This window comes from Sminthopsis crassicaudata, chromosome 4 (genome assembly GCF_048593235.1).
Source record: "Sminthopsis crassicaudata isolate SCR6 chromosome 4, ASM4859323v1, whole genome shotgun sequence".
Lineage (NCBI taxonomy): Eukaryota > Metazoa > Chordata > Mammalia > Dasyuromorphia > Dasyuridae > Sminthopsis > Sminthopsis crassicaudata.
In genome coordinates, this window is record NC_133620.1 from 246,743,412 (window position 1) to 246,768,926 (window position 25,515).

Here is a 25,515-nt window from a genome sequence, read left to right on the forward strand (position 1 = left end):
TTTGCCCACTTCCATGCACCCTTTATTTTATAATTGAAGAAACTGAAGAAATCAGAGAGAAGGAATTTGTCCAATATCACAGAACTAGTTGATAGAACCAGTTCTCATAATTCATTGCTTATATAATTTACCTTTTCAGTGAATTGAATTGAATAGTGATGAAATTTAAAAGGTGAACAGAGTGATAAAGAATGCCAACTGTTGATATATCTCATTTATTCCTGTACATTAAAAAAGAAATTATTGATTAATTATAGCATAAACATCACTAAAATGGTATATGAATTCATTTTCAAAAGTCCCTAAGGTCAAAATGTTAACTAAATTATCTACTTCTTATCAAAAGCTTAGGGAATAAGAAGACTATTTCCGTCTTGATGATAAAGCAGTTCCCTCTTAAGAGCAGATATAGCTGGGCAAATGCAGAGTTCCTAGGACCTAAGGGAAAGTCAAATCTATAATACATTGAAGTAACTATGCTCTTAAATCTTGAGAATATTATGATCAGAGTTGATCCTTAGATTTCTAAAAGGTACTGAGTAAATAGGATGGGATCAGGTATTGTGCCACAGTTTCCTTTTATTGTTCTGACTCGGTTTCCCTAAATTGTTCTGACTCAGTTCCTTGAATTGTTCTGCCTCAATCCCCCTGGTTGCAACCTTCCCTCTCCTGACCATTAGGACTGATATAATTTAGGGCTGGCTACTCTAAGGTTATAAACTGTAAATGTGTAATCTCAAGATAAGGGGGAGTTCAGACATTCTGGCTCCAAAGTCCTCCTAAGTTATCAATAATTTATGGTCCTACCCCCAACGTGTCAGAACTGAATTCCCTATATTTACCAATGCTCAGACTCCATCCCTGTCTTTGTCTACTGTGACCTATGGAAACATATATTTCATGGAATCTCATATTCGATGCTGCTGCTGAAGCTGCTGCTGCTGCAAAATGCTTATAGACATCAGCCCTGGGACCAAAATGGATACTTTGGTTCCAGAAAATCTCTCTCTCTCAGAAATCCAAATAAAATATTAAAAACTCTCTAATCTCTATCTTGCCTCAGTTTCTCTGGCATTACACAGGAAGCAGAAATAAAATCCTCTTCAATCCTTCCATGTTTTATATATGTGTGTGGGTATATACATATATATATATATGTGTGTGTGTGTGTGTGTGTGTGTGTATGTGTGTGTGTACATATGTATATATACTTAAAAAAAAACCACTAATTTCTAATACCAGTTATAGTAAAATATGTCCATAAGGAGAATGGCCCCATACATACTTTTTCCCCCAGATATTTTTTATCTTACAATAATCAAAATTCATAATTATCTTACTTTCTATCTACAATTCTGCCTAGTTTCAATATCAAAGACAAGTGCCTCATCCCATATAAATTAATCACTTTAAATCTTAACACCAGGCTACTAATTCAGTTGTGGATCCTCATTTTGTTGTTGCTGTTCAGTCATTTCAATTATATACAGCTCACCTCCTCCTCATTTGGAACTTTCTTGACAAAGATACTAGAGTGGTTTACCATTTCCTTTTTCACCTCTTTTTACTGAGGAGGAAATTGAGGCAAATAGGATTAAGTATCTGAGATTGGATTTGAATTTATCTTTCAGACTACAAGCCTGGTGTAGCTATTCATTGTGTCACTAAACTGTCCTTTGGATTTCCTGTTTCTCAGAAGCTGTCTCCCCCCTCTGAAGGGAGGGTTTCAGGATGTTCCACTGAGCTTCTCCCAAAGCTTTCCTTTAGAGAAAGCAGAATTTGCACTAATTTCGTTTTTCATTTGCAATTTGCCTAGGTTTCAACTTTACTAAACAAAATGACCCAAAGCTCATCCTCAAACCTTTTTAGCTTTCTTCTGTTTATAATCTTCCCTCATTAGATAGGAAACTTCTTAAACGCAGACAGTATTTTTTTTTGTTATTTGCATCCCCAGTATTTAGCATAATATTAATATATAATAGTTACTTAGTAAATGTTTATTAAATTGAATTCAATTTTCTTGACAATGATATATTAATATAGTGAGAACGCAAAATGGTGATGAGACCCAGTTTAAATAATTTTGAGGTGATATTAAAATGTGACCAGTTTCAATGGACAGAGAGCTAACATTGAAGCAAAAAAGATTTCGGTTCAAGACCTGACTCTGACATGTACTGACTATGTGAAACTGGATAAGTCACTTAACTCATCAGGGTTCTACTCTATTCTCAAGGGCCATAAATTGCAAAAAAAAAAAAAAAAAAAATCTAACCTGCATTGGAGGAGGGAGTTTCCTTACCAGGGAATGCCCTATACGGGGCTTATATATCTTAGACAAATCTTGGATCTCAATTTCTTCTTCTGTAAAATGAAGAGATGGGAATTAAGTATTCCATAATGCCCTTTCTAATACTCAGGCACTATAAATCTATGGGTCAAGAGTGAGACAAAATTCACCTCAAATAATAATGGTAGAAGGGCTTAAAGTGATTTCCTAGATAGCTCTGGGCACTTAAGAGCAGGTGGTTGAGTTGGCAGAGATATAATTGGTCAAAACCAAGCATTATTAAGAAAGATATTGGAAGATGGCTCACAGAAAATCATAAAATATTACCTTCTAATTTTGAAATATTTAAAGTAGGAGGGGAAATGAAGGGAGGGAGGCCTTGTAGCCAAATTAAAGAAGTGAGTTCCAACGGTAGAAAGCTTCTGCAAACAGAAATTGTTTCATAGAGGCTTAATGGAATCAAGAAAATAATACCATTAAACTAAAAATTCACTAACTAAAAAAATCAGGGTATTAGGAAAATGAAGTTTAAATGAATAGTTTCATTTTATCTTCATTATTATACAGAGTCATTTGAAAATAACTACCTTTTGCTTCTATTTAATCCATCAAAAAACTATCTTAATCACCCTGATTATTTCTCTGTGGGAGAGGAGGAGCTAGGGCTACTGCAAACAAAATATCTTAATTCTTCATGGGAAAGAAGAGGGTGGGGAAGGAAAATATATAGCTAAGCAAAACTGAGAATTCTTTTCTCTGCTGACATTAAAACAAATTTGTAAATTAAGTAACTTGATAACTACTTATGTGTTTTAATTTAGCCAATATTAAACTTATATGTTAGTATTAAAACCTGAAACAGTATTTGTGATATTATATTTAGGGCAATGAAATGGAAATCTAATTTTCAATAATTCCCATTTAAATAGATACTGCTCCGTTTAAAACTCTCTAAAAGCAGAAAACGAGATTAATGCTTTGAGATCTAATATGAACAAGGTGTTTCACATGAACAAAAAGATCTCCCTATAATCAGAGATATTAAAAACAAATTGTAATCCTAATAAGATATTCATTTAAACTTTCAGGAAATATAAAGAGTACTCTCTGCTTTTTAAGACAGTGATTTTTTTTAACTCTACAAAATTTAAAATTTAAATTATTTTTACTTTAAATCATAAATTTCAGTTTCAGAAATTACTGGTATATTCATAGTCTTTATAGTTGAATGGAGTCTTAGTAATCAACGGTATAATTCTCTCATTTAATAGAGGAAGACATTGAAACCTAAAAAATATGTAGAAAGTTGTTCAAGGTCACATAGTTAATAAGTAACATAGTTGACCTTTAACTCTGGATCTCAGATCCAAAGAGAAGTTACTTTTTAAAGAAAAATTCTGTCTATACTATGTTACACTATAGTATACTACATGCTTATACTATATTACAGCTACAACAAACTATTGAAAAATATTTACTTTTTAGTTTTTTCACATGTGTATGCACATATGTGGATGTATACACACACACACACACACACACACACACACAAGGTTATAATTGCTCATTAATTAGCCTATAGTCTTTTAGGACCTCCAAATTGTACAGTTCCTCAGAGTTAACTCATCACTATTAAATTATCTATACTCATTAACAAGAACTCAGACAGGGAAATACATTTTCTACCTCAGGACAAGAAACTAACCTATTTCTATCTGAAGCTGAGGTGAAAATACCTTAACTTCATCATTTTACATTTAATAACTCCTTATCAAGAAATCCTTGTTTAGATATGACCTAAATTCTGTATAATTTAGTTCAGAACATTTAATCTTCTTCACTTACGACATGGAACTTCCTGATTTTTAACATTCTATTTCTATCAGTTTCTACTGGACATAATATTCTATGGGCATGCTATCCAACTGACCATCCATTTCAAATTGCATATATCCTATCCAAGTCATTAAATGACTATTTACTTTCTTCTAAACTTCAGTGATTCCTTTGGGTTTATTCTTTCCCCTTTGAATCCTAAAAAGCATGTGCTTTGTGGAGTTTTTAGGTGATTTGTGGAGTTTTTAGGTTTAATTATGTCCCCTTTTCAAATTAGAAGCCTTGTGGAGGGGTGGTGGGAAGAAGGCAATTGACAGGAGGCTCCCCTACACAAAACTACTCTAACTATATGTCATAGAGACAGTAAAGAGCTATCATACCTTGAAAGAGGCAACTTGGTGGCAATATAGGGCACTAGGCTTGAAATAAGTATGAATTATTTTCAGGAGTTCAAATCTAACCTCAGATACTAACTATGTGACCATAGTTGCCTGTGGTTACACAGACAAGTCTTTTAACCCAGTTTGCCTCAGTTCCTCATCTGTAAAATTAGCTGAAGGAAGAAATGTTAACCACCACAGTACCTTTACCCAGGAAACCACAAAATAGGGTCTCAGAGAATCAAACGACAACAAATCTTTCCCCCAACTCATTAAATTCATATGTGAATATGAAAGTTGAAAACAGTCTTCTTTGGTTTCATGGTCCTCATGAGAAGAAGAGTAATTTTTAATATAATTTACCCCACCTTCCAAACCAAGATGCTAATTGATTATGATTATCTATGTAGGAAGGGTAAAGGGGAGAAACAACAATAACAAAACTGGGTCAATTCATATTGTACATTGATGTTATCAGAAGTCTTGTCAAATATAAAACAAAATACGCCTTCCTATGCTCCAATGAATCTTTTATAGTCTCTTATTAATATTCTTCTTCCTTACATAAACACACAGCAAACAATAATATAGAAAAGTTTTTAAAGTTTATAATACTCTGTCTCTAAATATATATCTAAATTTTAAAAATCTGAAAATATATTGTGTAACCTTGATTAAGTGTAAGCTTCTATAGAAAATACATTAATTTTCAGTTGCATAATTTTAGGAGGATGAGGAAAAGGAAACTAGGGAGAGGAAAAGAACAATTGGGAAGTAGAGGGAAGGGAGAAGGAAAAAAGCATTTATATTGTATCTACAATGTGTTAGGCAGCAATTACAGTTGCTAAGCACGTTACAATTATTATCTTTGATTCTCAAAAAAACCCTGAAAGGCAAGTGCTTTTATCCCAAATTTTACAGTTGAGAAAACTCAGGTTGTCAGAAGTTGTGACACACTCAGAGTCATGTGTCTGAGATTTGAAATTTGGAGAGAGAAGAAAGGGAAGGAAGAAAAGGAAGAGGAAGAGGAAAAATAGAAAGGGGAAAGGAAAAAAAAGGAGGGGAAAGGGGAGAAGGAAAAGGAGGAAGAAAAGGAGGAAAAAAAGAGGAAAAGGATAGGGAAAGAAGAGAAGAAGAATGAAATGAGGAAGGGAGAAAAAGATTTATATCAAAAGACTCCATTAAAAGATTTAAACTTGAATCATGTTTTTATTATGAAAAGGAAAAAAATAGGTTCAATCTAAAACTCTCATAAGAATGCTTATTTTCATAATAATTAAAATAAATTCAAAAATGAAAAAAATCAGTGTAACAATGTTAAACATGATAGAAATATTTTAAAATAATAAATAATGCATTAATAAACACTAAACAGCAAACCTGAATGTTAATAAATTTTAAGTGACTTAGTTATGTCAAATTAAAAGTTCCCAAATAAAGTGTTAATAGCTTTCCTAGAAAGCATGTAATATAGATTCATTATGAATAAAAAATTAACTATTTAAAAATATTCAGATACCTGCTCTTTTGATGGCACAGTAGATAGAGCTACAGGCCAGGAGTCAAGAAGACCTGTGTATATTCCTATGTGATTTCAGACACTTGCTAGCTGTGTAACTCCAGACAAGTTATTTAATCTCTGGCTCAATTTCTTCATTTGTAAAATGGAGGTAATAATAGCACCTACTTCACTACTATGAGAACCAAATGAAAAATAAATAATTTCAAAATGCTTGTCACAGTATCTGACACACAGTAAGCACTACATAAATTTTGTTTATTGTTGTTTTATTGTTTATTTCTCCTTCAAGGTCAATAATGTCCTTGGTGCTTTTTTATGAAAATTCTTTGGATGAAGATAAAAATGTCTCAGACTAAAGGAAATAGATTTCATTCATTATGGTACTCTTTCTTCCTATAAAGATCAAAACTCATTCATCTTGTATGATTCTTGTTCACAATTTCCCAAATATTCTCCAGAAAAAATTTACCCAACTTGATAGAAGCTATTTTCCTGGTTTTTTTAATGTTTCAGCAATGCCAGTGTATCCCTTGGTGTGTCCATCTGTTATTTTTCATCTTGATACATAAATTTTCATGCACCTCTTAAAATTATTGATTTTAATATATCACAAGCCCCTTATAGCCAAAGTACAGGTCTCCATTGCCCTTTAAGTTATTTGTGATCATAATTTTCTGTACTTTATAATATTCCATGATTTAGATACATAACACAATTGGCAGAGTACTGTTAAAAAACAACAACAACAACAACAACAACAAAAACTAGAATTTTAAGAGCATTAAATAGGCGGGATTGAAAAAATTACCAAATTTGATTTATCCCAAATTTCAGCTCAATGCTACTGTTTTGTTGTTCATTTTTAGCACTATCTAGGATATTCATATTAATGAATTAAATCAGTAGTGTGTCATCTAACTATAGGTCACAGGACCCCATGATGAATGGTTAGACTAATCTTTAAGTTGCATCAGATTTCACTGAATACATTTTTTTTGACACAGTATTATGGAATCCTTTTTTTTATGCAAGACATTTTCCTTAAAATTAACAAATACCTTATTTATTTAACAATACTATTTATATCAAGTTTTAAAGTTATTTTGGAAGTTATCTCTTCAGTAAAATTTGTTGTAAAGTTTTATTTACATGTTTTTAATGTATAGGGACAAAATATCTTGGTGAAAACCTTCAAGATGATATTTTATTTTCCAATGTCAAATATTTGCTTATAAACAACAAACACAGTGGGGTTTTATATTTCATTCATTTCTCAGACAACTGTGTGACCTGAAAAAATGTCTGATATAGAACAGCATCCAAACAGACCTTTCTAGTACCTACTGATATTATATCTAGGATAAGACTGATTTATAGATACTGTAAATCTTTCATAAGTATTTGATAATGATGAGAAAGATGAAAATTGGGCAACTTATTCTTGATATTTTCTTATTCACTTTTGTTGTTTGTTGACAGAGAGAGAGAGAGGGGGGGGAGGGAGGGAGAGGGAGGGAGGGAGGGAGGGAGAGAGAGAGAGAGGGAGAGGGAGAGAGAGAGAGGGAGAGGGAGGGAGGGAGAGATTTTGATCTTTTCCATTCTTTAGAAATTTTCCAACTTTATGTGCTCCTCCAACTCATATATGCTACTAGTGCCTTATTGTATGTAAAGGGTAGAGAGTCAAATTGTCATTATCCTTATTATTAAAGACAGTGTATTTGACAGTCTTAAATAGCTAGTAAGGAATTAAAACAAATAATAATTTCTCTATTTGTTGAATTGGCAAAAGAATTAAACTAATTTGATTCACCAAACAAAATTCCACTGAGTTTTAAATACAAACTCTATCAACCTATTACCAAATTGATTCTTTTGAAATAAATAAAAATGCATTTTAGAGTAATGCTTCTAATTTTTATTAAAAGAATTTTGTTATTCTATTTCCTGATCATTTGAGTATGTCCTGTCTGTCAATCTGTAAAAGACCAGTTTCTACCTATCAAGCATAACTTTCTAATGGATGTATCAACATGAAAATTAGTTCTTTTAGTATTATGAATTACGTTTTCAGTTTTTAATTATAAATTGTATTAGGTCATCTTTCAGATTCCTTCTTAAGCTAAAATCTGAAACCTAAATAATCCATTTGTTCTTCCCTTTGGAAGAAGAGCAAGACAGTTATTTTCATTCATATTTTTAGATGAGGAATCTAGGAATGAAAATGCCGTGACTTCCCTACAGTCCCTACAGATCAGTTACATGATCAAAAGCAAGGTTAAACCTAAATCTTTTTCCTCATCTCTCTAGTCATCTTTCCATTGCACATTAGAAATAATTATTTTACTTAATCTATACTTGAAAGTATTTTGTTAAAATTATTTTTCAAATTAAAATTTAAAATTTAAAATTCATTGTGAAACCTGAAATAAAGGTTAAAGAAAGGGCAGAAACCTTATTTGTCTCTACTCTATAGGTAATCACGTCCAAGTTAGCCAAATTTGGATTTTAACATTTCATCCTGATTGATTTAATAGATTAGTCATTCTTACATCAACACATATTTTTTTCAGTACTAATATGTATTTATCTAGCAAACAAAATAATACACATGTGCAGAAACTTAAGACTTTGTCAAATACCACAAATTCCTTGATATGTTTGACCAAATAAAAGGACAAGGAAGAGAATAAAAGGCACACTTAAAAAATTAACTTCTACAATCCTTAGCTTTGAAAGCTATAATGAAAAGAGATTAGAAAAACATGAATTAATTTAAAAAGACAATAAAGATTTAGGTTAACCCAGAATGCTGAAAATGTCTTTATGAAATAGGAAGAAATTGGACATTTCAATTAATAAAATATTTTATATTTTATCTATATAGTAGGGCACATTTGTGCTCTACTACAATTAGAAAACACAATATAAATCATTCTTTTTTTAAAATTGTTCTGCTTCATAAATGATTATTACTAGCAAAAAAGGAAGCAGAAATATTTACATCTTAAAATGCTCCAATAAAATGCTATCCTGTTTAAAATACATAGAAATATTAGTTCATTTTGAATTTTGTCAAGTAGTAAGCATATTAACTTATATGCTGAGACTATTTCAGTGGAATGAGCACTGAATATGGAGTCAGAAAACATGGGATTTAATTCTCAATCTGTTCCTTATCCCCTTGGACACCAGATTAGAGACTCTTTGAACATTCTCAATTCCCTGATTTTTAAAATGAGAAAACTGGACAAAATGACCTCTAAATTCATCAAGCTCTAAATCTGTGGTTTTATATAATCTTTAAGGGTTTATAAAGTTCTATCTATCCTATGTAGGCAATTTAAATTATCTCTATTTTACAAATGAGAAAGCTAGGTTTAGAAAATTTAAATAGCTCACCCAAAATTACATAATTATTAAGTACTAGAATCAGGATTTAAATCCAGATTTTCATATTTTATCTCTCTTTGCACAATATTTACTTGCCTCAACATGTTTAGGAAATGAACAGAAGAATATTCACAAACACCATTTTTTAGGTCTTGATTTTCACAATGTACTATTTGTATCAATTGCATATTTCTTTATGTTCTGTCTTTAATATTTTTATTCATTCAATTAAAGAAATATCTCGTGAATTTCATATTCCAATGTTTTTTCTGTCATTCTCACACTTTTTGTATTTTACATAGTGTCTCTTACACTATTTCTATTGGTTTGTTGTGTCTTTCTCTTTCCAGCTCTATTCTTAACATAGAGAACAAGATTGTATATTCACAAAATATCATAACTGATGACTCTTCTATTTTCATTGCTCCCATCCTAGATCAGATTCTTATTTACCTCTTTGTATATACCACTACAATAGTTTCTAGCTGATTTCCCTATTTCCATTTTTTTTAGTCAGTTAACAAGCCTTTATTAAGTACCCACTATGTGCCAGACACTGTGCTAATCACTAGGTATACCCCCTCCAGAAAACTGCATAAGCAGTTGTTAGTCTCAAGAGATTACATTCTAGTGAAGGAGACAATATGCAAGCAATTAGGTACAAATAAGAAATATATAAGACAAATTGGAGGTGATCTCCAAAGAAAGACATTAACATTTCTTTTCTATTTTTCAATTTTTAGACCATTGTCCAAATAATCTTTCTAAAGCAGAAGTCTGACATCATTCCGTTATTGGCTCCCACTGTTTTTCCACATAAAATAATAATTCCTTAGTAGGGCATTTACAGTTTTCCATATTATGTCAAAACTGTGATTCTAGGATTATTGTAACATATAGTTCTTGATTCTTTTTGCTCCCTAATTTCAACTTATCATTTTCTGCTTCTTTATTTTTATTCCTGAAACAAATGTGAAATGGTTTCATATTCCTGGTTGATGAAATCTTCCAATTTCTTCTAGGCCCTACTCTGGTTATACCTACCCTCCTCCATGAAGATTTTCCTGATTTTCTACTTATAAATCCTTCTCTTTCCTTGAATTTTTTAAGCCACTTGAGACCTTTCCTTCATAACTATGTTATAATTTGTTATATATTTATCTGAATATTTGTTTTATTTCTCTTACTGTTGGAATTCTCCTTTAGATTAGAGATTGTGGCTTTGCATACTCAATAACAATTATAATAATGGCTAGCAATTATATAGTGCTTACTATGCTCCAGACACTGTACTAAGTGCTTTATAATTATTACTTTATTTTATCCTTATAATAAATCTGGGAGCTAGGTGCTATTATTATTATAGTTTTCCAGGTGAGTAAACTAAGGCAAATGGAAGACTTTCCCAGGGTCAAACAGCTAGTAAGTATTTGAAGCTGAATTTGAGCTCATATTACATATCGTTATGTCTAGACACCCTATTCTCTAAATACTTTCCATCTAGTTTCTCCTCACATTATATGTACTATATATAATCTAGTAAGGTCTCACAAATATTTTAAATTACAAAAAAATTAATTTGGAAATATTCCATAGTAGGAAACATATATAACAATGTTAAAGAAGCTTTGCAAACATTTTTAAATCACTAAGCCTGCAAAAATCTCATTTGATAAATAAATGAATATTAGTTGCATGCTTTATTAAATTCACTTTGTCCTTTCCAAATCAATGTCCTCTTTCTATTACTATGCAAAAGCTCATCCTTATATGTCAGGTATTAATGTATTTAAGAATATCTTTTCTAAGATTGAGACAGTATAGTTGTACAAGATAAAATGTTAGCTTCACAATACAGCATGAAAATTTACAATCTGCTTTAACTTAGCTATCCAACCTTAACCATGTATTACATCACTTCCCATGCTTTATGTTCCAGCCAGATGGGACCACCAACTCTTCCAAGAATTTCAAATATGCTTTCTTGACTGTGCAGTACCACAGATCATCTCCCAATCCTCTCATATGGTTCTTCATTTACACCTCTCAGAATCCTTATTATATCTTCAAGGCTCAACAAACATCACCTCCTCTAGGGCTACTTTCCTCATACTACAAAGTCTTAATATTTTCTCTTTGCTCAAATATTTCTGAAACATTTAGTTTGGACCCCCTTTTATCCATTTCCCCTTATACTTATATATGTAAATTCCATATCCCCCTCAATGGAATGTATTCTGGAGGTCTTCCCTTGTCCCCTTTTATCCCTTCTAACATTGTGTCTTAGACTCAGTAGGTACTGAATAAATGTTTATTGAATTCAAGATTCAATTTGCCAAACTTTTAAAAAATTGTTCATTATGTTCATTGCTCAGATACAAGGTCAAGTGTTAATTTTCATGGCTACTACTGAAGTATTTTTAACACTGCTGGAATTGATGATTTATTTGATATTTCCTTATTTTGGTTCATTATATATTAGCATGATATCTGAAAAGAACATTTCAGAATGATGGAAGGAAATTTACTTTGTCTTTTAATAAAATTACTAGTTTCTAAACTATGAACTCTTAATTTTTATTACCAATTTTTCAAACATATCTCAAGCCCATTTGAACTTGATTTATAATTTTTCAGACATTATATATATATATACATTTACATATGAAAATACATATATACATATCTAATTCTCATGGCTTCTGAACTTGGGAAAAACAAACTTTTAAAAATAATTATAATTTTATTTCAATATAATCTGTTTTATTTTAGTCCTGTGTATTGTATGTATTCAAAAACATTATTCTGAAGAATGATCCATGACACACACACACACACACACACACACAAAAGCTTAAGAATCACTGATCTAAGTATAAATAGTGTTATATCCTAAATGGCCCACATTTATATTATGCATACGTATGCATATGTATGTGTTTAAATAATTTAATTAAATAAGTATATTAATTATTAAATAATATATTTAAAAACAAAAAAGTCATCTATATTTAAGATTTCAAAAGTATGAATTTTTAATTTAGATTCTTCCAATAATGAACAAATCTTATAGAATGAATTATCATAAAATTGACCTTAATTAAAAAAAAAATAAAATAAAACTGAGTCATGTTGAAATGACCATATAATTTTCCTGTGCTAGTATGAAATTAAAAATACAAAGCTTTACTCAATAGAAAAATAGTTACCAGTGGACATAGTATACATAAGACAAGGAGAAATTAGTATGTCCTGAAATTCCCATCTATTTTCTTCCTGAACTACTTATTTTTATACCTACACTGTTATGTGTATACACTTTTATGTATATACAAGTTTTGTCAACTTTGGAACATTTATTCTGGTAAATATTTACAACCTCATCTTTAAAAGGATTACATGTAGTTCCCTGAAGCTCAAATTATTTGTATTGAAATTGCTATCTCCAAAAACATTGATTAACAATGAAATTGTTTTCACATGCAGTTATAACAAACAGCTATATGTTTCAAATTGAATTACAAATGGTATGCTAAATTTTAAATCCTGGGATTACTTTTATAGGAAAACTGATCAAAAATACATTAACTTTAGTTATTATTAAAGGCCTTCCTGACATAAACACAGTTAAACTGGAACCACCATTTTATTCTTTTTATCCTTAATTTTAGTATCTATAAAATAATCTATCACCACATAATAATGTTTGGATTTTTCATTGCCCTCCAAGATCTGAAATATATGGTAACATTTTAAGTAGCAAAAAGGAGAAAAAGATTATCTTTTCTCCCTTCCTTTCTTCTTCTCCTGTCATTACTGTAAATTCATAGGTCATGTTTAAGATACCTACACTTCTAAATCCCATGATCCTTTGATCCTAACAGTACATAATAGAATCACCGCACATATATTCTTTTCCTGTTTTCCCTATAAAATTCTATGTACCTGTTATATGCTGTCTTAAAGCTGTGAAATATGATTTGATTAATTTTTTCCTTATTCTTTTTTTTAAGACTCAAATTTGTTATACTCAATTCAATTCAATAAGCATAAGGGTATGGTTTAGTGCTACATGCTAAAGATACAAGGATACTTTCAAGGGACTAACAAGTAAATAATATTTCTTCTTTCTATGTGTTGGTGTTTGTGTTTATATATTATGCATTTTATATGTGTGCCTGTTTTACTTCATAGACTGACATGTTCAAATCTAATGAGGATTATCCAGGCTGACTGTTCCTCAGGAGATGTTATCAAGGTAGTATTCAAAGTTCTTCCATTTTATAACAATCATCTGAAATCACTTCCCTGTCTCTACCTGGGATTGTCATGAAATGGAAGCTCAAAATAAGCATTAGGCTCAGAGGCATCTTAGGTCAATATTCCTTTTGATTTGTAAATGATTATACCACAGATGTCTAAATGGCATGACTTTTTTTTTTTTTTTTCTGAGACTGGGGTTAAGTGACTTGAATGGCATGACTTTCAAAAACGATGACATCATTAGAAAAAATAGAGATGAATGGTTTATATAAAATTAAGAAATATTTCTCAGTAGTTTCCCTTTTGCCATTTCTTATCACATTAAGTATTTTATATAAACAATATTCTTAAATAGCAATTAGATGAGATGAATTATTTTATACAAGATAATGAACCATCCTCTGAGTAAAATGAAATTGGGCCTAAGACCTGCCTCTGATATATATTAACTTTGTTCACTTAGCAGTCACCCATTCTTAGAATTCTTTCCAGATTCTGCTCTGCCTCCTGGCTTCTCTTGTTTTTTTTTTTTTTTTTTTGGTTTTTGTTTTTGTTTTTTTGCTTGTTTTGTTTTGTTTTTTGTTATTTGTTTTGGTTTGGTTTGGTTTTTGTTTGGTTTTGTTCTTGTTTGTTTGATTTTTTCCAAATCTTAACTGAAATTCCACTTTATGCAAGAAAGTTTCTCCAGTTCTACTCAATGCTAGTGCCATTCCTCTGTGATTATTATCAATTTATCCCGTATATACGTTGATCATACATGTTGTTTGCATGTTGCCTCTTCAATTCAGTTGGAACCTCATTAAAGGCAGGGACTCTGTTTTTTTTTTTGCAACCCCAAAATTAAGGATAGTGCCAGACACATAGTAGACACTTAATAAATGCTTGATGACTTCATTTGACTTTATGATAATGTGAAAGTCATTTAATTTCTCAAAGCTACTTCCAATTTCCTAAAACTCTGAGCTAGAGAGAAATCAACTATTTGAATCACTGACTGGATTGCTGACACTGGGAGTATGAAAGTGGGAATGTTGGAGTTCCCATAAATAATAAATTACAGGTCTGGAATATTCTCCCTGCCCCCCCCCCCCGCCCAAAAAAATTTTAACACTAGATGAAATAAATGTTCTGAATCTACAAAGTAGAAAAGTTGTCAATAGAAGACCTCTGACCTCTTATGTCATACTCCTTTTTCCGTTTCAAAAAGGAGGCTGTATTGGACTGGGGTGTGAGGGGAGGAAGGAAGAGAAAGAAGAATATAGGAATTGACAGGAAGCCTTGTAATGCCAGAGAAACTGAGGCAAGATAGAGTTTAGAGAGTTTTTAATATTTTATTTGAGAGGGAGAGATTGTGCTGAGGGTAAAATGGGAGAGATTGTGCTGAGGGTAAAATGTTGCCCGCAGAGATGAATTAGACTTTCATTGCAAAGCATTCAGCATCAAATGAAGAATTCCAAGGATTTTTATAGGCTCCAGCTATCAGGGAAACAAAGGAGGAGGGAAGGGTAGAGCACTGGTGGATGGGAATTTCCAGGAATGGACCATAAATCTGGTTCTAACAGGAAGGATGATAAATCCCTATAAATTGGGAGTGAAGCAGGTAGTCAATCTAGAGACAGGAAGTCTGGAAGGAGGAGCTATCCCCCAGATCTGAGATTAAACATTTGCAATTTGGAATTCTTGGAATGCAAGAGTAGCCAGCCCTAATTTATATCAGTCCTAACAGTCAGGAAGGGGAAGTTGCAACCAGGAGTTGTGAGGCAGAACAATTAAAAGAACTGAGGCAGAACAAGTTAAAGAAACTGTAGCATAACAGCCTGACAGATATTGACATTATGTGTATATATGTATTTATCTATGTCTATGGTAAGGTAACATATAGTGTAAACAATATACATATCTGCCTCATTTACTTATTTACTTACTTATTATTTATTTATTTTTGCTGAGGCAATTGGGGTTAAGTGGCTTGCCCAGGGTCACACAGGAAGTGACCAGATTTGAACTCAGATTCTCCTGACTTCAGGGCTGGTGCTTTATCCATTGTGTGACCTAGCTGCACCTCTTACTTATATCTTAATATAATTTGTTAAGCATTTTAAGTATATATACATACATATATACACACACATGTATGGGGGTATATAGGTATACATATATGCATTGTATGTGTTTATATATATGAATATATGTGTGCAAATACACACACACACATATACCCATACACATGAATCTCAGCGATGGCAAGAGAAGTAAATGTGTCCAGTTACCCGAAACTGAATGGGATACAAAAAGACAACTATTTTAATTTCCATTTTTGCAAGGAATTCTTTAAAAAGCAAATAGTGATATAAGTAGTCATAAAATTCTAAAATTTAGAAGAATAAAGGAAATTAGAGATCATCTATCTAAACTCCCTCATTTTACAAATGAAAATGAGGAAATTGAGATTCAAAGGAATTAAGTTATTTGTCCAAGGTCACATGCAGGTAGCACAGCCTATATTCCAAACAAAATTCTCTGACTAGAAATCTACTGCTCTTATTAAGTAATTTTGACCTCCATTCTCCCTATATAACCTAATTTACTTGGTTCTTTGAAAAATTAGAATTCTGGAGTAATAATAATAAAATGTCACATGACAGCTTTATTATACTGGTCTTATTCATCTTCTAAAAAGAAAATGTACTCTGTAATAAAGGCATAAGTATTAAAAATGGAGGAAGTCCTTCTGTATCACTTCTAGTCTATCATTCCACTTGTCAATTTTGAATATTAAGTTAACTAATTTCATTTGTGTATCCTTTTAACCAACCTCCTCATTCTATAAATTTCAGCATAAGAAAAACCTGAGCAACATACTGGAGTAGAAACCTAAGGAGAAGAAAATACATTGTATCATTGATTCATACAGCTTTAATTAAATCATGTAAAGAAAAAAACAAAACAAAACCTGGTTTCCCAAATATACAAGCCAGGCAGAATTATTTGTTAAAGGCAATTTGAAAACTATACAAATATATGAGCTCTTTAACAATTCTTTTGTAGAATGATTCTCAATAATTCATGAGTGACAAGCAAGTTTTTGTAATTCTCAGGTTCATTATATCAAATAATGAGTTTTCATTTTATTAATTATCAGACATGCAAACTGTTATTAGGTCAACATTTATTAAAAATAATTCTAGTAAAAATCTTGTCTCAGAATAGATATCACTTTCCCTCAAAAGAATATTTGGTATCTAATTAAAAAGAGACTTTGGTATCCAAAAAACAAAATTCATAATATTCCATTGTTGGTTTGGTTTTGAATTTGCATAATATTCTTAAAAATAGATTACATCTTCTAAATGTAAATGTTTCATTAAAACAGATCTACCTAGGTAATATGTCACTAGTGACCCTTGCCAAGATAACATAGATGTCCCTAAGTCATTGTACAGTTGTAAGCTCCATGTGAAAAAGTCATTCAACTGAATACAAAGACTATCAGCACTCACTAACAGTACAAAGCTATATAGAACTGATTATTTAATTGATGTATTATTAATTATCTTAACTTTTAATTTTGAAAAAGAAAATACATACAAAAAAATTGATGGCTTGAAGTCTCAATTTAAAGTACACATATATATGTATATCTATATATCTATATGCATATATATAGATATATATACACATTACATTATAATTTTATGAAGATAATTTGGTAAAATTAGGTAGAAAATGAAGTCATAAATGATGATAGAAAACAAAAATAAAATATGGATTGACCTTTGGTTGAAAGGGAATTAAATCATTCCTCTCTTTACTAGTTGTTTACTGTTAGAAATACGTTTTTGACCATAATTTAACCCTTTTTAAGTCAGTCTGACTTTGTCTCTACTTAGCTTTCTCATCTGTACCAATTAATAAAATCGCTTCTCAGACTGGTGAAAAATTACAGCACATAACATTTAACAAATCACTTAAAAACAATAGCTCTTTAATATGTTGTGAATGTTTGCAAATTGTACTCTGATTAAGATAATCTAAAAAGGTAAAAGAAGATTTAAGACCTAAATTCAGAGACTAGATACTGTAGTTGTTCACTCATCCAAAATAAGTTTTTGTCCCAAAACGATTAAGTTCAATTATTCAGTTCTGTTATCATGTTACTTGTCGAAACATCATCACTGCTGTTTTCATGGAAACATTCTCTCTCTATTTTTTTCCAGCTCATTATGCACAAAGAATAGAAATTGTCAGTCTTATAGCCATAGACTAACTGCAGACTAACTGAATTATTCATTTATTATAAAAGTTGAGTCAAACCAGTATTCCTCTAATTCTAGAACTGCCCTGCTTCATGCCTCTTAAACATGACCAGCAAATTATCATGTTATTGTACATGGAGCAACTTCTTTTGTTTTGCAAGGGATAAAGAAAGTAAACTTTCCACTTTTCATTATCTTTAAGAGTGGATTAAAGCATGACAATTTGGAACTATTGATAATATGCAGTTCTGTTTTTTATTTAGGAACTCTCACACTTTTTTCTTTCTAGTGGTTAATTGTGTTATGAAGAGAAATTCTACCAAGGCATTGTGTGTGTGTGTGTGTGTGTGTGTGTGTGTGTGAGCTTCTTATTCTAAAGGACACTAATTAGTTTTAAATGGTGTTAAATACCATCCCTGCAGTTGCAAGTACTTCTCTGGGAATTTTACCAGAGAAAAGAACTCCTGTAATTTAAAATCACTTTGTTTTCTTCATTCACAGTTATTAGAGAAACAACGACCTGTAGAACTCTTAGAAAGTCCTCCCCCACCCACCATACACACACACCCCACACTGTCCATTAGTCTGGATGGCTACCAAGCACATCTACTTCACCAGCTCCATCTCCCTTCAGCGATTCCCATCCCCCAAAGTGCCTCTAGCAGAGGAATAGCTTGAAGCAAGTTCAGCCTTTCCACTCACAAAGCCTTGGCTGGCCTTAAAGGAAATTCTCTTAACAACGTGTCAATTTTATATTGGCCACAAAGACAACTTCTGTTTGGGGGGAGGGGAGGAAAGAGGGACTGGAGCTTGGCTGTCCCTTTCCACAGACAAGGATCTTTGTGGCAATCAGAAAACATTTCCTGAATAAAAAATCAACACACTCTCTCCCATTGCAGCGTGGGGGAGCAGGCACAAATATATAACATCACTCCTCACAGAGATGAAATGCATCCAGTAACTTCCCAGTTGGGAAATCTATTTTCTTTTCTTCTGTCTTTGTGCTCCCCTCTTCCCCCAACCCCCCAAATCACTTGTTAAACATAATCCACAGCTTCAAAATCTCTATGTAGCGCCCTTGGTAGAATTTTGGACAAATGCTGTAAATCACTTCTGCACTTCATCTCCTCCCTCCGCATTTCCGTTATACTCTGCCTTTCCAAACAGCCCATCTGACACTCTCCCTCTCCCTTTATATTGATCAACAGGGGATCAGAAGAGAGGGCAGAATCCTTTGCAGTAGATCAAATAAGAGTCTGCTAGTTCTCATCCAGCAACAATAACCCTACTAACTAAAAGTCCAGTGGGGGAGGTAGGGCAATTAATTTGCATGTGTGCTTTAATTGAGCCCCTTCCACCCATCCTGCCTCTGCTCCCAACAGCACGTGACTTCACAGCCATTGCGACACGGTGAGCTGGTGCTTCCAGTCCACATGGGCCTCTCCTTAAGGACCAGAGTGCAATGGGGGATTTATGGTGCAATGCAACTCAAATTAAATCATAGATCTATGCCATTGCTTCTTCTGCCTTGTTTTGCAAGATTGTTAAGAAATTGACAATTGAATTTATATATTTTTAGTCATTCTGTCTTATTTTTGTAACTATTTTCTTTCTCTGTTCTTTGGGGGAGACTGGAGAGAAAGAGAACCAGAAGGGTTAAAAAGAATAGGATTATAGGATTTTTTTTCCCTGTGGATATATTCCAAGGGATTCTACATCTTCATTACTTGCTTCCACTTTCTACATACTTCCTCAGGTCCCAGGCCAAAATTATGATTTGGCTTCCAACCTGTGACTATCTCTTGGCTGAGCTGCAAACTCAAGAAGAAGGTAGTATCTATTCTCCTCTATATGCACAGGCACCAACAGATTACATCTGAATGAACTTGTCAAGCTTAGGGCACCTGTCACTTCATTTCAGTCCCCAAGTACCTTCAAAGGTCTCTGGAGGTATGTTTCATTCTAATTAAACTTATTCCTCTCATCTCCATGATTCCTAGATATAAAATCAGTATAGACCTTCTTGAGTTCAGATGAACCCAAATACAACTGAAATACTAGAGAAAATAAGATGACCTAAAAATCATAAAAAATGACATGAAAATCCTTTTTAAGTTCTTCTAAAATCTCTCTTCTCTCTCTACCCACCTGAACCCTCAAACCCAGTTTTCTCTACACTTACCTTCTTTCGGTGGACGCTTGGCTTCCCTGGTAAGATTGCAGACCTGAGTAGTTTGCAGCTCCTGGGTTAGACAACCTTCTGTCTGCTCATTGAGGGGAAGCACCACATTATTTAATAACATCAGGGACTGGTCGTCTATTCCCCATTCCCCCAAATGCTGAGGACAGGTGCATTTTGTGTACATGATCCCACAAGACTCCGTTCTCCCATTTTCGGATTTTAAGCAGCTTTCCAGCCAAGTGCATAATACATGGCAACCAAATTGGCTTGGGCTCACCTTGTTCAAAACCAAAAACTCAAAAAAAGATTTTTCATCTTCATTTCCTTTTTTCTGTAATCCTGGAAATTCAATTGGATATACTCGACGTATTTGAATAAAATTTTTATCATATTGTAGAAATACAAAAGCATTCTTGGAATCGCAGAGTTGCATTATAGAATGGTTATTTTTTAAAAGATCCTTTATTTTTTCATGAGAAAAATGATCAAACTGATAAGCCAAGAGAGAAAAGTTAGAGCAGCTGAAGTCCTTTTTGGAAAATTTCAGGTAAATACTATATTTGGTTGGATCTGGATTTTCCAGCGTCCAAGTGCAGTTTGTAAAGTTTTTTGGAAACATTTCACTTACAGAATACGATCCATAAATGACTCCCTTCACCAATGTGGAACACCAGAAGTCTTGGGCAGCATTAAATCCAAACATAACCAGGAAATAGGTGGAAAATATATAAATCAGCAGATTACGAACAGCCTTCATCCTATGTCATTTGGCCTGTAAAAATGTGGAGGAAATTACAATGCAAAGGTAATTCTGCATGCATTGAAAAAGAAACTCCTTCCAATATTGTGGCCAGCTGTTTTCAAGATTTCGGTTAAAACCCTTTACAAAAAGAAGGGCAGGTAATTTTTATTTTATAACGCAAGGAAATTGTTCGATGCTGTGTGAACAGCGCCACCACGTGGCTATTCACAATGGTCCAATTCCCTAAATTCAAATTAAAAATAAGATTTAATAGATCATTAATAGGAATATCCTCACTCATCTAGTAGCTATCCCTGTCAGTGAATTATAAAACTACAAATAGAAAAGAAACCTATAGATTAAACGAAGTGTCACATTTCAAAAATCAATTTACATGTTTTGTTTTGATTTTTTTCTCCCTAAACTATGCATAAAAATATCTCACATAATCTAATCTGAAAATGTAGGAACAGCTGTCATTAAATTATCTCATTGCTATTAAATGTAGTAAGTAATTGTGATAAATTACAGTCACAATTTAAAAATGCACAAATTATTATTTGTTGCAGATGGAACATCATCTCCCATATGTCTACATGCTTTTGCAGGACCACCTGATATACAAAGGTCTCTATAATGACAAATTCCTGTGAGACAACATAATTATCAAAAATGTATTCTTAAAATTTGTAAATATTTTCTGGAAAAGGGCATATATAGGTAGAAACATAGAGGGAACTTATTTGACATGACACTGAAAATCAGGATTTAAAGACATTCATTTCAATGTGACATGCCCTCTTGGGATACATAAAGTGGATCACTCTATTAGTATCTGTATCCAAAGGCGATGTCAATGAAAAATCCAAGAACCACAGTAATTGAACTGGATTCATTCTTTTAATTGCTTTTTAAAATTAGTACTTTTATCTAGACTTATCAACTATAACTTGAAGATTTGCACATGACAGATGAAAAACAAGTTAGATTTTCTATCTTAGCACATTGCAGCTATAGAATAGATTCCTTCCTAGTAATGGCCCCAAACCCCTTTTGTTTTGTTTTTGTTGCTTTACCTTGACTTTTCATGATATAATAACCTTGGTTATATTTACCTCTGTATGTTGTTATCCAAAAATAACTTGAATGTTTTCAGCTTTAACCTTTAAGAAGTTTTTGAGTTTTTTTTGTTTTGTTTTGTTTTTTTCTTTAAAAAATGACTGACACTTCGTTTTCCAGTTAGTGTCTGGGCTGAGAAAAGTGATGCCAAGTTAATTTTAAAAGTCTTTAGACTGCAGCCTCTTCCGCTGTTCTGTAAACAGAGACAGACAGACAGAGGCAGTTAGAGTTTTGAATCTTGGCTTTACCTAGGTTCTTCTCTCCCAACCCAAGATACATATATATGTATATATATATATATATATATATATATATATATATATATATATATATAAAAGCTTCTTCCTTCCCATTGCATAACACACACCAACGCACACACACGCACACACACACATACACATACACAGGAACACATCGACAGATTGAAGTCCCTGGAGAGATCTCTAAGCTTTCCAGATTATAATTTAAACTCTTAGTCTTGACATGGGTAATACAGCACCAACTCTAAATCTCTTTATAGCTGCAGTTTAAAATAACATAAGAGCTGCTGGAGCTATCAAAAACACTGCTCCTCTGTTTCCTCCCAAGCATATAGACTACTGAATAATAAATTATTTTTTCTTGATGAAGTTTAGTTACAGGACATGTAAATATTTTTTCAAAAAGAAAGAAAGTTAATGGAAAATCTGAGAATAATATCCTTCTCTCCATATAGCATTTTGCAGGCAATGCAGGTCTGCGCAGTATTCTACAGGATAGAGTGTAGGCGTTGAAAGCCAATGTGACAATAAGTATCTAAATTAGGAATTCCAACCATGATAAAGGATTCATTTTATAATCTGCAACTCAAAAAAGGGTCTTCTTTTTCTTTCAAATGAAACCTCCGGACTTTTCCCTTCCACAAAATGTGCCGGAGTCCATGTCTGCAGTGCTTTGCTCATCTTGAATTAGAAAACCTGGCACAACAGCCCTGATTTCACTTCAGCGTTTGCTAGGGCAAGCTCCCTGAAAAGACTGTTCTTGATTTTTAAAAAAACTCAGGACACAAAATCTCATTTTGTTCTTAATGCCAGTAAAAAAAATTAACTGAGATGGCCTCTAAGAAGGACTGCAGGGTCAATTAAAACACCTGCTTCACCTCTTTAAGAAATAACCAAGGAAAGAGGGGGATAACTGATCAGGGAATTTTAGGATTAGGTCATTTATTTATTTAGTTAGTGATCTGCGGAAAAGCAAACGGGCATTTAGTAGAGCTATGTAAAACTGATTTTCTAGGTGACACTGTAGTTTTGTTGAACATAGACGGCGCCATCACTCCACTCATTTTTCCCCACTATAAGACCCACTGACTTCCCTTATCTTAACTTCCTTAACCTAAAATACCCCCTTCATAAAATTACCCCAATCACACATAAACGTCAGATTTCTCTATTTTTTCTGGAAATGACTATCAATGAAGCAGATCTCTCGCAAAACACACTTCTCTAACTTTTCAACTGCGGCGTCTGAGTAAATGCAGAGATGGGGGGAGGGGAGGGGGAGGATGATTAGGTGAGAGGGGCTGTTTTTGTCTGGTTCCCCCTCACTCCCAGCTCTCAACCCAATAGTGAAAGCCTGTCCTTTCGTTCCCTCCCCATATTCCAGGCTTCAAAGTCTATAGCAATAATCCCTGGTAATGGGCATGGAGAATGAATACCCCAAGACCCTCTTACCTTCCACTCCGAAAGCTGAGGGAGGCTATTTCTCTAAGAGCCTAGCACAGGCACACGTCCCAACAACAGTGATGGTGAGACTCCCCTTCTGGCCGAATCACCGTAGCCCATTTTCCCCGACTCAGGTTCCAAAACCAAGATTTTAAAAAAAAGAAAGGAAGGAAGAAAAGAAGGAAAGAAAAGCACATTCACAAGAAGGAAAGGGGCAAAAAAGAAAAAAAAAAGAAAAAGAAAGAAAGAAAAGAAAGGGAGGGGGAAAAAGAGGACACCCCCAGCGAACCCAGAGCTTGGCGCCGTATCCAACTCAATCCAACCTCCCAAACGGAGAACGGAGGGGGTGGGAAAGCCCAAGTCGAGAGACTGCAAGGGGAAAAAAATGGAACTGGCTTAAGAGCGACGATTTGTTTGACCAAATCTAACCCAACAACACGAGTAGCCAAGATGCCAAGGAAACGCCGAGGAGAGAGCTCAAAGCGCTGGAGCTGCTGCTTAGGCAGGTTTGTAGGGTTGGTGGGGTTTTATTGGTATAAGATTAACAGGCTTATTCTTGTTCCTCTTTTCTCCCTCCTCCTCTTCCTCCTCCCCCCCTCAGGTACTGATGGACGGACAGCGACTAGGAAAAAAAATCCTTGGCTGATGATGTCGGAAAGCTGTTTGAATGCCGAGTGAGGAGGGAGTGGAGAGAGGGAGAGGGAGAGAGATAGTAAAGCTCTGTCTGTGTGTGCGCGCGCGCTGGAGCTCTCCTCTCCCTCTCTTGTGTGTGTATGAGTGTGTGTGCTCGCGCGCGCGCACGTGAGCGCTCTCTTTCCTCCAGTGTCTCCGAGTGCGCGCGCTCGTCCGAGTGCGCTGCGCTTTACTCTCTAACATGGGTGCGCTTGGCTGCTTTTCACGAGCTCGCTGTGCGCTTCCACAGGCTCTGCACTCTTGTTCTATAGTGCTGTTGGTGCTGTTTAGCCTCTGTGCTTCTGACGTCTGTGTGTATGAGAGTATGTGTGTGTGTGTGTCTGTATGAGAGAGAGAGAGAGAGAGAGAGAGAGAGAGAGAGAGAGAGAGAGAGAGAGAGAGAGAGAGAGAGAGAGAGACAGAGACAGAGACAGAGACAGAGACAGAGAGACAGACAGAGACAGACAGAGACAGACAGAGACAGAGAGACAGAGACAGAGACAGAGAGAGAATGGGGAGGAGGGAATGGGGCGCGAAGTGGGGGCGCCAGAGAATGGAGAGGCGGGAAAGGCAAAAGAGGGAGGCAGCCAGAGGGACTCCAGTGTGCTCCAACCAGGCCTACACGTCACGGCTACTCAAAACTGAGCACGTCCGTCCTGCGAACGTTAGTTTCTGCGCCTGGGAGGTTTTTCCAGCCTCAGTTCCCACGGAGAGGGACAGGTAGCGACCGACTGTAAGAGAAACTCGGAGATTGGGATTAAAAGAAGGGGTCGGGAGAGGGGGAGTGGGGAGATGCGGTTAGTGGGAGGAGAAAAAGTGGAAGGGGTGAGAAGTGGAGTACTTCATCTTCTCCCTTCTCGTAGCAAAAACCTGTCGCAGCCCCAAAAGCTGTCAATTGAGTCCTGCAATACGGATTAATTGATACAGTAATCTGAAGAAAGTAAAGCATTTTAGCTTTCAAACTGCTGCCTGTCCCTGGCCGGAACAATAGCAATTTTCTCAGTGAGACTGAAATTAACATCTTATTTGTTCTAGCTAAGATAACGTTTTTTCTTTTTTTTTTTTTTTCCCCCCCTCCCCTCCTGATTTTGGCTTGGGCTCCTTGGACATCTTACATTGCTCGCTGCATGGCAATGGGATTATGGCTTTGAGCTCAGAAC

The 25,515-nt window shown here is 34.0% G+C and overlaps 1 protein-coding gene across 9 annotated transcripts in view; it reads right to left on the reverse strand.

Annotated features, from left to right (window-relative positions):
* Window positions 1-24,457, reverse strand: part of ADGRB3 (adhesion G protein-coupled receptor B3) — a 919,013-nt gene extending 894,556 nt beyond the window's left edge. For 5 of the 9 annotated variants that reach the window (XM_074310587.1, XM_074310588.1, XM_074310584.1 and 2 more), the window contains exons 1-3: window positions 23,693-24,456; window positions 21,977-22,173; window positions 20,120-21,104 (exon numbers count right to left, since the gene is read on the reverse strand). In XM_074310587.1, the coding sequence (XP_074166688.1) occupies window positions 20,120-20,876 (757 nt within the window). In that variant the 5' untranslated portion in view covers window positions 20,877-21,104; window positions 21,977-22,173; window positions 23,693-24,456. Of the gene's footprint in view, window positions 1-20,119; window positions 21,105-21,976; window positions 22,174-23,692 lie in introns of all 9 variants that reach the window. The other 4 variants (XM_074310585.1, XM_074310580.1, XM_074310582.1 and 1 more) reach the window with 4 other exon arrangements.
* Between the last annotated feature and the right edge of the window lie 1,058 nt (window positions 24,458-25,515).